The following is a 14,888-nucleotide window of genomic DNA, read 5'->3' on the forward strand; positions in this document are numbered from 1 at the left end:
ATTCCATACACATTTTAGGATTGTTTGTTCCAGCACTTTGAAAAATGTCATTGGAATTTCAATCAGGGTGGCGTTGAAGGTATAGATTGCTCTGGGTAGCATAGACATTTGAACAATGTTTATTCTTCTGATCCAGGAGCATGGAATGTTTTTCCATCTTTTTGTGTCTTCTTCAATTTCTTTCATGAATGTTTTGTAGTTCCTAGAATATAGATCCTTTACCTCTTTGGTTAGGTTTATTCCGAGGTATCTTATGGTTTTTGGTGCTATTGTAAATGGAATCGTTTCTCTAATATTTCTTTCTACAGTTGCATTGTTAGTGTATAAGAAATCAACTGATTTCTGTGCATTGATTTTGCATCCTGCCACATTACTGAATTGCTGTATGAGTTCTAGTATTTTGGGGATGGAGTCATTTGGGTTTTCCACATAAAGTATCATGTCATCTGCGAAGAGAGACAGTTTGACTTCTTCTTTGCCAATATGAATACCTTTTATTTCTTTTTGTTGTCTGATTGCTGTTGCTAGGACTTCTAGTACTATGTTGAACAACAGTGGTGAGAGTGGACATCCTTGTTGTGTTCCTGATCTTAAGGGAAAGTCTCTCAGCTTTTCCCCATTGAGGATGATATTCGCTGTGGGTTTTCAAAGATGGATTTTATGAAACTGAGGAATGTTCCCTCTATTCCTATACTCTGAAGAGTTTTAATCAGGAAAGGATGCTGTATTTTGTCAAATGTTTTTTCTGCATCAATTTAGAGGACCATATGGTTCTTCTCTCTCCTCTTATTCTACCTTGCATCCCAGGGATAAATCGCACTTGGTCGTGGTGGATGATCCTTTTAATGTATTGTTGGATCCTATTAGCTAGGATTTTGTTGAGAATTTTGGAATCCATATTCATCAGGGATATTAATCTGAAATTCTCCTTTTTGATGGGGTCTTTGCCTGGTTTGGGGATTAAGGAAATGCTGGCCTCATAGAATGAGTCTGGAAGCTTTCCTTCTGTTTCTATTTTTTGACACAGCTTCAGTAGAATAGGTATTTCTTCTTTGAATGTTTGATAAATTCTCCAGGGAATCCATCAGGCCCTGGACTCTTGTTTTTTGGGAGGTTTTTAATCACAGCTTCAATCTTGTTACTGGTTATTGGCCTATTCAGGTTGTCAGTTCCTTCCTGTTTCAGTCTTGGCAGTTTGTAGGTTTCCAGGAAGGCATCCATTTCTTCCAGGTTGCTTAATTTACTGGCATATAGATGTTGATAATAATTTCTAATAATTGTTTCTATTTCCTAGGTGTTAGTCATGATCTCTCCCCTTTCATTCATAATTTTATTAATTTTGGTCCTTTCTCTTTTTTTTTGGATAAGTCTAGCCAGTGGTTTATCGATCTCATTAATCTTTCAAAGAACCAGCTTCTAGTTTTGTTGATCTGATCTACTGAGTTTCTGGTTTCTAATTCATTGATCTCTGCTCTAATCTTAAGTATTTCTCTTCTAATGCATGGCTTAGGCATGGTTTATTGCTTTTTCTCTAGGTTTTTAAGGTGTAAAGTTAGTTGGTGAATTCGGGATTTTTCTATTTTTCTGAGTGAGGCTTGGATGGCTATGTATTTCCCCCTTAGGACCGCCTTTGTAGTATCCCATAGGTTTTGGACTGATGTGTTTTCATTCTCATTGGTTTCCATAAATTGTTTAAGTTCTTCTTTGACTTCCTGATTGACCCAAACATTTTTGAGCAGAGTGGTCTTTAGCTTCCAAGTGTTTGAATTTCTTCCAAATTTTTTCTTGTGATTAAGTTCCAGTTTTAAAGCATTATGGTCTGAGAATATGCAGGGAATAATCCCGATCTTTTGGTATCGGTTGATACCTGATTTGTCACCCAGTACGTGGTCTATTCTGGAGAAAGTTCTGTGTGCACTCGAGAAGAATGAGTATTCTGTTGTTTTAGGGTGGAATGTTCTGTGTATATCTAAAGGTCCATCTGGTCCAGTGTGTCATTCAAAGCTCTTATTTCTTTGTTGATTTTCTGTTTAGATGATCTGTCCATTGCTGAGAGTGGAGTATTGAGGTTTCCTACAATTAACGCATATTATCAATATGACTCTTCATTTTGGTTAACAGTTGGCTTATGTAGTTGGCTGCTCCCATGCTGGGGGCGTAGATATTTACAATTGTTAGATCTTCTTGTTGGATAGACCCTTTAAGAATGATATAGTGTCCTTCTGTGTCTCTAACTACAGTCTTTAGCTTAAAATCTAATTTGTCTGATATAAGAATTGCTACCCCGGCTTTCTTTTGAGGTCCATTGGTATGGAAGATGCCACTTTCACTTTCAGTCTGGATGTATTTCATATTCAAAATGAGTCTCTTGTAGACAGCATATGGATGGGTCCTGTCTTTTTATCCAATCTGCAACCCTGTGCCATTTTATGGGAGCATTTATTCTGTTCACGTTGAGAGTGATTTTTCAAAGATATGACTTTATTGTCATCATGTTGCCTGTGAAGTCCTTGTTTCTACAGATTGTCTCTGTAAATTTCTGTTCTATATCACTCTTGGGGACTTTCTCCTTTTATAGAACCCCCCTTAATATTTCTTGCAGGGCCGGCTTAGTGGTCACATATTCTTTCAGTTTCTGCCAGTCTCGGAAGCTCTGCATCTCTCCAACCATTCTAAATGACAGCCTTGCTGGATAAAGTATTCTTGGCTGCATGTTCTTCTCGTTTAGTACCCTGAATATGTCTTGCCAGCCCTTTCTGACTTGCCAGGTCCCTGTGGATAGGTCTGACATTATTCTGATATTCCTCCCTCTGTAGGTAAGGAATCTCTTCCCCCTCACTGCCGTTAAGATGGTTTCCTTGTTTCTAAGATTTGTGAGTTTTACTATTACATGCCGGGGCATTGGTCTGTTTTCCTTGATCTTGGGAGGGGTCCTTTCTGCCTCTAGGACTCAAATGTTTGTTTCATTCCCCAGATTAGGGAAGTTCTCAGCTACGATTTGCTCAAATATATCTTCTAGTCCTCTTTCTTTCTCTCCTCCCAATAATTCTGACAATGTAATGTTTCATGGCGTCACTTATTTCTCTAATTCTGTTTTCATGGATTTTGGGCTGTTTCTCCCAGGCCTCCTCTTTTTCCTTCTTTTCTATCAATTGGTCTTCTAGTTCATAAATTCGTTCTTCTGGCTCATTTACCGTAGTTGTTAGAGTATCTAGATTAGATTGGATCTCACTGATAGCATTTTTAAGTTCTGCCAGTTCAGCTTTCATTTCTGCCCTTAGAGACTCTATATTGCCATATTGCATGAGGATTCCTATTTCTCCACTTCCTTGCCAACACTTGTTTCTTGTGTTACTGATTTTAGCCCTACTGATAGGTGTGAGGTGATATCTCAATGTAGTTTGGATTTGCATTCCCCTGATGATAAGTGATATTGATCATCGTTTCATGTGTCTGTTGTCCATCTGGATGTCTCCTTTCCAGAAAAGTCTGTTCATGTCTTCTGTTCATTTTTTAATTGGATCTCCCTAAGGATTTTAACCCAAATTTTACTTTATTACTTCTTTTTTTTTTGCCTCTCATTTTTTAAAATTTTTTAAAAGATTTTATTTATTAGAGAGAGCATGTGAGAGAGAGAGAGCAGGAGTTGGGGCAGAGGGATTGGGAGAAGCAGACCCCCAGCTGAGCAGAGAGCCCAATTTAGGGCTCGATCCTAGGACCCTGGGATCATGACCTGAGCTGAAGGCAGAAGCTTAACCAACTGCCTCTCATTTTATATCCATAGTAGGGACTGAGAGATTTTTTTGGCACTCATCATCTAAATTATTACTGTTTAGTCAGTTATACTTATCAGTTTAATCTTTTCTACCCTGGAACATTTACAAACTATCATTCATCCAGTGATTAAAACAAGTGATATGCATTCTTACAAGTTTTTATCTGAAGATTCGTAATCTCAGAAATTGTATCAAGAGTCAACTCTCTAAATGGTTTTAATGAGAACATAATGAAGGAAAAGAAAGATGAAAGATTATGAGGCAAAAAGAAGGTTAATAGAAATTAAATATTAGTTTGACCAATTTCTTTGTATTTTAAGAATCTTAAAGATATTAGAGTATTTCAGGTATAGGAGAAACTCTATTAAATTAAATTCCTTGATGGAATAGGCTCAGTGGCAATTACACTTTTAGAAATAAAGCATGCTGAAGATCCTTCAGAATCCTTCAGAATAAAACACATCTTCCATAATATTTTATAGCCTATCTCCAAGAATAGGATGTAGGCTATATGCTTGCAAAACCATCAACGCAAAAGCCTATTGTCTTACCCGTTCATCTGTACTGCCTGTTGCATGATGGGAATAATTGATGATACCAGGAATGGGCTGCTCACCGTGTGCCATGATAACAGCTGGACTGGTGTAGAATGGATGCTTCTAATGCACAACACATAACAACTATGAGTACAGTGACAGGAAGACATGAAACTATACAAGCAAAATGACTAGAAAGGAAAAGGGTGAAACAAATGAAACAATGAAATGCCTAAATTTTTCAAATGTAGAATGACCATATCAGCTTAGACTTCAAATGTTGGAAACTTTTTCTTAAGACTGAAATTGATGGTATCTTTTACTCTTTTAATTAACAGTAAAAGAGTAAGAAGATGTAATGATTTAAAAATGTACCTATTTAACCAATCAGTTCCATAAAAACAAAATGAAACCAAACCAAACAAAAATCACATACAATTTAAATATTTACTAGCCTTAAGTAAAGACTTAAGGGACCACTGAATAGATATGGAGACATTTGGTCTTCAGTGAAAGAATTACCTTCTGGTTGTCTAAATGGACACTTTAAAAAGATTTCTATGATCCTTTCTAATCTATGTGTTGTCAAAAATCCTCTTAAGCTATGCTCATAGCCAAAATATCTGGGTGATAACCTAAAACTTTAGGAATTCCTTCATAGAGTGAGATTAGGTTTTCAATCTTGTGCTCTCAGTCAGTGAACAATCATTATTCCCAGAAGTGATATGTTACTTTGTGAAGATTTTAAAGCATACTGGGTGGTTTATACTAGGTATGACTAAAAAGGTAAGTGATATTCTATGACTAAGGTGACTAAATTTATGCAAGTACCTCATTGTACTCTGTACATTGTACTACCAAAATTGCCCAAAGAGAATCTGTAATACTTTGGTACTATCTTAATAATATTTATTACTTTATTGAATAAAAAATGCAAATACATTATATCTATTTCCTCTCTACCACTAGGGTAATTTAGGTCAAGGAACATTTAAATAAGTGTTAATTGCTGAAAAACTCTGTCTTAAAAAAAATGAATCTTTGTCAACTAATTTTTTGAGTCATCTAAGGTCTCTTACTTGCAGTCTGCTGCTCTTTTATGAATTTGTGAATATTTGATATTTTAAATACATAAACGTTGTATATTTAATATGACCACAAAAATGACATTTCCAAAGAGTTCTTAAATGTCACATTTTACCTATTTACCTATTACTTCAGTAGGTAACAGCAATCTTTAATGTCTCAGAACTGAGAACAAACTTCAATGCTTTTAAGGACTCTACATTATGGAGGGCACATAGCTACGGAGTGTCATGAATATCCTGGTTCTTTTTTAAGGATGCCCTGAAAAGGTACTGAACTTATGAAAAAATTGGATGGTAAGAGGGATGAAATCAGTACATTTACCTGTGGTTCCTTTAGATCTTTTGGTCTCTGTCAGCAGGCTTACCTTGGCAGCAATGGCTGCTGCGGTTATATGTGATGAAGAACTGTCTTCTGTTGAAGCAACACCACTGTCTTTCTTCTCTTCTTCCTCTTCCTCACATTGAACCCCTTTGTCTTCTGTCTGTTTATGGGGGCTAGTTGTAGGAGGAGGGGAAAGAGGAGGTGGTGGGGAAGGTAAATCTTCAAGTTCATCATGCACTTCCTTTACTTTTACAATGGCATCACGTAAAAGGTCAATGGCATGAGGTAGAGCTGGCAGTATAAACTGAAAGCATTCCTGTATGCAAGAGGAAGAAAAAAAATGAAGATAAAGCACTTTTATAGGAATATAAAATGGTAAAAAATCAAACTTATTTGTGATTTTGGATCTATATTTCTCTCCATATATCTTAAGAATGAATCATACTGAAAATATTATCTTTTGCAATGTGAAATATGAAGTAAACATGGTACATAGTATTCTCTGTAAGCTGTAGAACTACAGTACTATATAAGCACATAGTACATTTTTCTTAAAGTAAAATTTCTGTACAACTTCGGGTTTTAAAGATGCATTATGGGAAAGGCAGGAAACAGTTTACACCTTTCTAGTCAGAGCAGAACACTAGAATTAACCAATTGAGGACTGACTTATTTTATTCAGACAGCTAAGGTTCTGACTATTATCATAAAATGTAGGTAGGCAAAACTGTGCAATATGCAAAAATAGATATGTTTGTACAGAGCACTGCATAAAAATTAATATAGTTTCCTGTTCAAGTGCCCACTATTACCTATAATGTATCACCAAAAGAGAATAGGTGAGAACTTTAAAATCAGAACACAGGGCCAAATATGTTTGGGGAATATGTTGGGGCAGAGGACTTTGTCTTTCACATTTAAAGTAACTTACCTTAAAATTTAAGATGTAAAAAAATATCTTACAGAGGGTTATGCGAATATCTGTAAGGGTACTTGATCTTTTGACTTCTCTTTATATGGCTCAATCATTTTAGTGATAAAGATTATATAGCAAAGAATTTAATCTTGACCAATGAGAGCTCTGGCCTTTACTTTCCGCTTTGGGGAGGTGAACTCTAGTTCCTGGTCTTGCCTAAAAGGAGTGTCTTTGTTTGCCTGTGATTTGGCCACTGGACAATCTAACAATGTGGATTATTATGAGGACTTTGGGAAACATGGTATTAGTTTTGCCTCTGGATGGAACTGGAGACTAAAGGCATAAGTTTCCCCTCTGGGAAGGGTTAGACTAAAGGTCAACCATGTGGGTAATATGGGATCAAGTCCCGGTAAGAACTCTGGACATCAAAGGCAAAGGTGAGTGTGCCTAGTTAGTGATATTCTATGTGTATTGTCTCTTTTATGGTCAAGAAGAGGTAATGCTATCCCTGGCTCCATGGGAGAGGATGATCAGATTTGGTACCTTTCAGCATTTGCCCTATATGCTTCTTCTCTTGGCTGACTTCAGTCTGAATTCTTTCCCTGCAATACACCACAAAGGTAAGTATAGCAGCTTTCAGTGAGTTCTGTTAGTCCTTCTAGTTAATTATTAAAATTGAGGGTGGGTTTTAGAAACTCCCTAAATTGCAACTTGGTGTCAGAAGTGAAGGAAGTCTTGTGGAGTACTCCAACTTTATAGTTTGCTAACTTTTGCAGTTGGCCCAAACTCCTTACAGTTGGTGTTAGAAGTGTGACTCACTAGAAAGATCCTGACTCATGTGATCATGAAACATCATCTGGGCAGAGAAAGGAAGAGATGGTGGGGAGGATTAATCTTTAGAGGCTGGATAAACACAGGGTCACCCACAGAATGCAACTGCAGCTGTGTTGTGATTAGTTATTGGAGCTAAAAGTTAGCAATGGAATTTTGAAATAAAAGATCCAACTTTTAAGGAGTTGTGTCATTGGATGTATAAAGAAACAAGGTAAATTTATAATCTCTTCGTTATTGTTATTTGCACTAGCTAAAACAAAAGGAAGAATGTTGGGGTGAATCCTAAGGTTGTGCCAATCTTAGAGTTTGGCTGATCTAACATATAGCTGCTGGCCTCTGAGCTGCTTCCAAAGAAAAATGTTATGCTGAAGTGATTAACAGTGAATAAAGTTAGACTTATTCATAAGAGAATGGAGCAAAAGAAATGAGAGATTCAAGGGACTTGTCTTATAAGGGTAGAAATATTTAAGCAATTATTAAGAAAATGGATTTATAAAGTGAGTATTGCTGGGGGCAAAAGAAAGGTGTTAGTGTAGCAGCACTGTGGGTTGAGCAGACAGATGGGAGCACTGGTCTCCCAACACTGAAGGGTCCTAAATAATCTCTATTTACCCTAGTCTGAAGGAATTTTAAAAACTAGAAGGCAAATATAACTAAAAGAAACCTCACCTTGCATCACCTTAAGTGATGGTCCTATAATCTAATCAAGATAAGGCCTGACAAAAGAGTGTGAATCCCTTGGTCCAAACCAGGCCTAGAAATCCAAGGCCAAATGCACATAAATGGATAAAATGGTCATGGGATAGAGAAGATACTTTTCTGGGACTCCTCAACATGGGATCCACCATGTACTATGATCCTAATACCTGTTGAAGTTCTAATGGGAGGTACAGTTAGATTGGAAGGATACAGGGATGCAACAGTTGATGGAATTAGAGTGAAAGTTGGGATGAAAACTAGAATGTCTGGACAGTGAACTTCATATGAAGTGATCTGTCTCCTTTACCTGATTGTATTATGGGGATGGATACTGTGTTTGACTGGACAATTTTTCTTTTACCTAGTATTGTAAAATAGAAAGCATATAAATCCACTCTTCCACCAGTATACATTATATATGCTAAGTGGGAACAAATAAGATTGCCTGAGTCCACACAGGTCATTAATTTGCTATACAACAGACCTGAGTGGAGTGCAAACTGGGTTTATGGAAAAAAATCTGTGAGTACCACCTAGCAACAACTGCTGGGACTTTGGGCCAGAAAATTTCCATTTGAGAGACAATTACTAGCTTGCTATTGGATTTTAATTGAGACTATCCTTATGACTGAAGAACATAAAATAATCTTGAAACCTGAAATATCCATAATGTTTTGGGAATATCAGAGAAATGCTCTAATGGGGAAGGCAATGCCCAGGAGAGTTCCATAATAAAATGGAAATGGTTCATATAGGATCATGCTACCAGGAGAATACAAGGAGGTACTCACGAGCAGGTAGCCTCTTTTCACCTAGGGTCGACTTCGGAACCACCTGAGGAGCTGCTGGATCCTATGGCCACTTGGGCCACTTGGGCGGTGCCCTATAAACAGCTTTCTATTGATCAACAAAATGCTGCTTGGTTTATGGATGGCAATTCCAAGGTGAACGGACAGCATCCTGTTTGGAAGGCCGCCACTCTGATTGAAGAAGGTAAAAACAAATCAGCTCGATAGGCTGAACTGCATGATGTTTGCCCCTATGTTTGGGTTTTTACCAACTCATAGGAAGTGTCCAGTAGCCTGGCCATATGGTCAGGCAGAAGGGCAATGGAAAATTGGTCTATCAAATGGATGCTTGTATGGGGCATGGCCTATGGAAGTCACTCTGGGAATATAAGGGGTATGTTAAAGTAGGATACATCGATGCCCATCAGAGGAACCCCCTTTCAGAAATGGAAGTTAATTGGAACTGGTGAACAGATATCCCAGTATGCATGCTTGACATGGCACCTGGGCCCATGAAATGAGTGGGCAATGGGGGGGCTGCAACGATGCAGATATGGGCTGAATTGATATATTCTTCTTGCACCCACTGAGGCACAAAAATGCCAATGAGAAGTGTTCTATGTGCTAACAAAAAATAGAGACAGCAGAAGGTTATGCAGCATATTCCATAGGGGAAAGTCCTGCATATAGCTAGCAAGTTGGACTGATGCTGCTAGTCCCTTGAGGCTACAAATCAGTCCTAACAGGAATAGACATTTACTCTGGACTGGGCTTTGCTTACCCAATGGTAGATGCAAATACTCAGCGTACTATAAAAGGACTAAACAGAAAATACTGTACCAATGACTGCAGAGTCATATTTCTTTAGACCAAAGTACACACTTTCATATTCAGAGCAATGATTTGACAGAAAATTGGAATGGGCTATGGAAACATTTGTTGTCTAAAAAAGGAGAAGCATGGCTTATATGCTCTCATTAGTGTGTGGTCCATTCAACAAGAGGGAGGCCAAGGGAGGGTCCCCACTAAATATAGTCCTCTACTTTTCTAGGGAAGAGGGGGCTGGGCCACGATGCTGGTATGACTATACTTTTTTCTTTAGGACTATACTTTTTCTTTTAGCACATCACATCAACTTTCTTTTTTTCTACCTGATACTGTGGTACTAGGATCAGAAGTACAACTATGCATACCAGAAGCAGGATGATTCTTAAGCAGAAACTATTAACTATACCTTTAAACCTTTATGTCAGAGTGCCTAAGGGCCTGATGGGGTAGATTATGCCTGACTCCATCTGGCCAAATTGGGACTGACAGTGGATGCAGTTATATCGCCTGGTGTTTGAGATTGCTCACTAGTAACCCTACCTTGTATGAATGGAAAAGGACTAAGCAGGTGGCACTTGTTAAATGAGTATTACTGGTGGCAATATGGACCAGCACAGTGGCCAAATCAACTGTCTCATTAAAAGAGTTTCAAAGGAAAAGTCTGAGTATAAATGGAAAGAAGGAGGAATGATAGCTGGAGGTAAAGGAATGAATAAATGGGTTATGCAATGAGGGAGATCCAATATATTGGTTTCTCAAAATCTTTAGAACAAGAGAGGATATTGTTTCTTAGCTCAGTTGTAACAGATGCCAGAAAGGTTAAAGCCATATGTTGCTGAGACTACTACTGCTTTGGAAACCTGACAAGCCCATAAACCTGAGTAGTGTAGTTCTGGGAGACATTTTGATCATATGATATGATGACAGACTAGGCTAACTGTTAATGTCTATGTAGGACTCCAGTAGTGTGCCAGTTACCTTTTAACTCGTATTTCAGGTTATATCTACAACTCTACTGTGAAATGTTATAATACTGTCATTGCTAGTAAGATTATAATACTGATATTGATGATCATATGTATTGGGAAATTGAGTTAAATCCTCCTCAAAATGTAATACCAATGGAAAATGACTGGCCTAAACAAGATAGCTAATGTCTGTGGAACTAGTTCTGTGCAAGTGTATCATAGGATAAAAACAGCACATCAAAGTAAAAATTAGTATATTAGTACAAAAATATGAAATATGTATAAAGGCTTTAGAGGATAAATTAGCTATTTCTCAAATTTATCCCTATCCCACCCTGGCTCCTCTAAATCTTAGACACATTCATACTGATACTGTTGTTATATCTGTAATATAAATGCTATAGTAAATATAGATGCTCAGCCAGACAAATACAATCATTTTTCTGTAAGAGAGCTTTGGCCAAAAGCCAGGGGGGTAGCTTGTGCAATGAAGAATTAACCTTACTCCAAGAGAGTCTGGCCTTAGCTCTCAGTTACTGGGATGTGATAGGAGTGTCTTTGTTGCCTGGGAACTTTGGCTACCAGACAGTGTAACAGTGTGATTTATGATGAGGGCTTTGGACATTCTGGTATCAGTTTTGCCTCTGGTAGATGTTGGAGACTAAAGGAAACAGCCTAACCTTAAAGGGCTAGAGACTAAAGGCCAGCATTACGGGCAGTATGTGATGAGCCCCAGTAAAAACTCTGAACACTAAAGTCTTGGAGCTTCCCTGATTTTCAGTGCTGTTATACACTGATGCCAAGAGAGTAATGCATTCATGATTCTATAGGGAGAGGATAACAGAAGGTCTGCATTTGGTACCTCTCTTCTACTCTTGGTTAACTTGAATCTGTATTCTTTCTGTCATAAAGCATAACTGTCAGCTTAACATCTTTTGGTGAGTTCTGTGAGTCTTTCTAGTGAATTACTGAAACTGAGGGTGGTTTTGGGAATGCACTAAATTGCAACTGGTGTCAGACACTAGTGAGGGCAGTCTCATGGAGTCCTCTAACATTTTGGTTGACTAACTCTCATAGTTGGCTAAAACTTTACACTAAATCGTATTCACAAGGTTGCTTACCTGAGATCCTTTCTTGCTACCTGGCAGGTTAATTATGAGAGTTTTCCCTCTGATTCCACATACAGGCCTGAAAGGAAAGAGAAACTGGATGAATACTAAATTGCAATGAACAGTTGGTATAAATACATTCAACAACAAAGTTCAATCATTGTACTTACATGTGAACAACGGTTTTAGAATAAAATTGTTACAACTAGAGATTTACCAATTGCTATATAAATTGGGCACTCTGGCTGAGGTTTTTACAATAATGGTTAGTGTGGTAGACTGGAAAAATGTACTGAACATGGAATCAGAACAAATTAGCCAATTTGACGAAATAATGGCCAAAATATCTTTTTTCTCAAACTTAGCTTCTTCATATCTCATATAGTTCTAAGATTTCAATGAGATAAATGTGTTAAAAATGTCTAGCACAGTAACATTTATGCTCAAAAGTCTAACACAAAAAGCACTCAGGAGTTGAATGAGACTTACATTTAAGCTCTTGCTTCTCAGAAAAGGGTGTATATTTTAGAGTAAAATAAAGTTTCGAATGAATGGCAGTTGGGAGAGTTTGGAGAGCTTAGCTGCTGAAAGATCCACTGAAGAATATGGGCAAGTAAAAGTAGAAAGGTCTTTCAGAGATCACTAAATTTCCAAGCCACTTTTAAACCAAGTGGTTAGATAAGAAACATGAACAGTGGAAAAGCACTGGAAGACAGGAGTCAAGAGTTGAAGGCCTGGATTTCATATGAGAGTTGGAATCATACTCTACCAATAATTGGCGGTTACTTTTACCTGGTAACATCTCATTTTCATCATCTGAAAACAAAGGGATTAATCTAAAATTTTACAACTAAAATTTTAAAAGTCAGGTAAGAACCTTTTCCCAAAACTTCTTCCTAAGAATGACTTTATTTTTAAACTACTTTTACTCTCTGAAATAACCTAAAGTTGTCTTATATTTTATTGTTTTTTTTCTTGTGTCCTATTCACAGAGTCAATAGCTATTTTAAGATTTCCATGTTCCTTTTAATTGAGATATAACTGACAAATAACACTGTATTAGTTTTAGGTGTACAAAAATGATGTGATATGTGTATATATTGTGAAAGGATTGCCACAATAAGTTTAGTTAACATCCATCACTGTACAGTTATTACTTTTTTTTCTTATAATGAGAACTCTTACAATCTACTTTCTTAGAAACTTTCAAATATACAATACAGCAGTATTAAATATAGTCACCACGCCGACATTACATCCCTAAGATTTATTTAACTCGTAAGTTCGTGTTTTTGACCACCTTCCCCCATTTCACCCACTCTGCAATGCCTGCCTCTGGCAACCACCAATCTGTTCTCTGTATTTATGAGTTTGGTTATTTTTAGATCCCACACAAATGTGAGATAATAAGGTAATTGTCTTTCTCTGTCTGATTTATTTCACTTAACATAATGCACTCAGGTCCCATCTATGTTGGTGCAAGTGGCAGGATTTCCCTCATTTTTATGGTTCAATAATATTCCATTGCACATACATACCACAGTTTCTTTATCCATTCATCTATCAGGAGACATAGGTTGTTCTACTACGTCCTGGTCATTGTAAATAATGCTACAATGAACACAGGGATACAGACATCTTTTCAAGACAGTGATTTCACTTCCTTTGGATAGATGCCCAGATGGAAATGCTGCATCACATGGTAGTTCTATTTTTAATTTTTTGAGCAGCTGCTATACTCTTTTCCATAGTGGCTAAACCAATTTATATTCCCTAACAGTACACAGGGGTTCCCTTTTCTGTATATCTTCTTGTTATCTCATATTTTTGATAATAGCCATTCTAACAGATGTAAAGTGGTATCCCATTGCAGTTTTGATTTCCATTTCTCTGATGATTAGTGATATTAAGCATCTTTTTACATACTTGTTGGCCATTTAGATGTCTTATTTGAAAAAATGTCTATTCAGATCCATTGTCCATTTTTTAATTGGATTTTTTTTTTCTACTGAGCTGTATGAATTCTTTATATATTTTGGATATTAACTTCCTATCAGATATATAATTTGTGAATATTTTCTTCCATTTCATAGGTTGCCTTTTCATTTTGTTGATGACTTCCTTTGTTGCACAGGTTTTTAGATTGACATAGTCCCATTTATTTTGGCTTTTGGAGCCAAATCCAGAAAAGCACTACCAAGATTGATGTCTAGAAGCTTATCCACTATGTTTTATTCTAGGAGCTTTATGGTTTCAGGTTTTACATTCACGTCTTTAATCTATATTGAGTTGATTTTTGTGTATAGTTTAAGATAGTGGTCCTATTTCATTCTTTTACATGTAACTCTCCGGTTTTCCCACCATTTATTGAAGACACTTCCCGCATTATATATTCTTGGTTCCTTTGTCATGAATTAATTGACCACATATGCATGGGTTTACTTCTGGGTACTCTATTTTGTTCCACTGATCTGTGCTCTGTTCTTATGCCAATACCATATTGTTTGATTACCACAGCTTTGTAATAAAGTTTAATCAGGAAGTGTGATGCCTCCAGTTTTGTTCACCTTTCTCAAGACGCTTTGAATATTTGGGGTCTTCTGTGTGTCCATTAGGAATGATTGATCTATTTCTGTAAAAAATGCCATTGGAATTTTGATAGGAACTGCACTGAATATGTAGATTGCTTTGGGCAATAAGGACATTGTAACAATATTAATTATTTCAATCCATGACCATGAAATATCTTTCTATTTATTTGTGTCTTTAATTTTTTCATCAATGTCTTAAAGTTTTCAGTGTATAGGATTTTCACTTCCTTGGTTAACTTTATTCCTAGGTATTTTATTATTCTTGATGCAATTATAAATGAGATTGTTTTCTTAATTTCTCTGACAGTTCATTATTGGTGTATAGAAATGCAACTGATTTTTAAATACTGATTTTGTATCCTGCAACTTTACTAATTTGTTTCTTTGTTCTAACTTTTGTGTGTGTGTGTGAAGTCTTTAGGGTTTATTATAT

At 36.8% G+C, this 14,888-nt stretch overlaps 1 protein-coding gene across 1 annotated transcript in view; it reads right to left on the reverse strand.

Moving 5' to 3' along the window:
• GPHN (gephyrin) overlaps positions 1 to 14,888 on the reverse strand; it is a 515,857-nt gene that overhangs the window by 191,030 nt on the left and 309,939 nt on the right. The window contains exons 6-7 of the mRNA XM_081829751.1: positions 11,877 to 11,943; positions 5,766 to 6,038 (exon numbers count right to left, since the gene is read on the reverse strand). Of these exons, the coding sequence (XP_081685877.1) occupies positions 5,766 to 6,038; positions 11,877 to 11,943 (340 nt within the window). The remainder of the gene's footprint in view (positions 1 to 5,765; positions 6,039 to 11,876; positions 11,944 to 14,888) is intronic.

This window comes from Leptonychotes weddellii, chromosome 9, assembly GCF_054177405.1.
Source record: "Leptonychotes weddellii isolate Sample4059 chromosome 9, ASM5417740v2, whole genome shotgun sequence".
In the NCBI taxonomy this organism is placed as follows: Eukaryota; Metazoa; Chordata; class Mammalia; order Carnivora; family Phocidae; genus Leptonychotes; species Leptonychotes weddellii.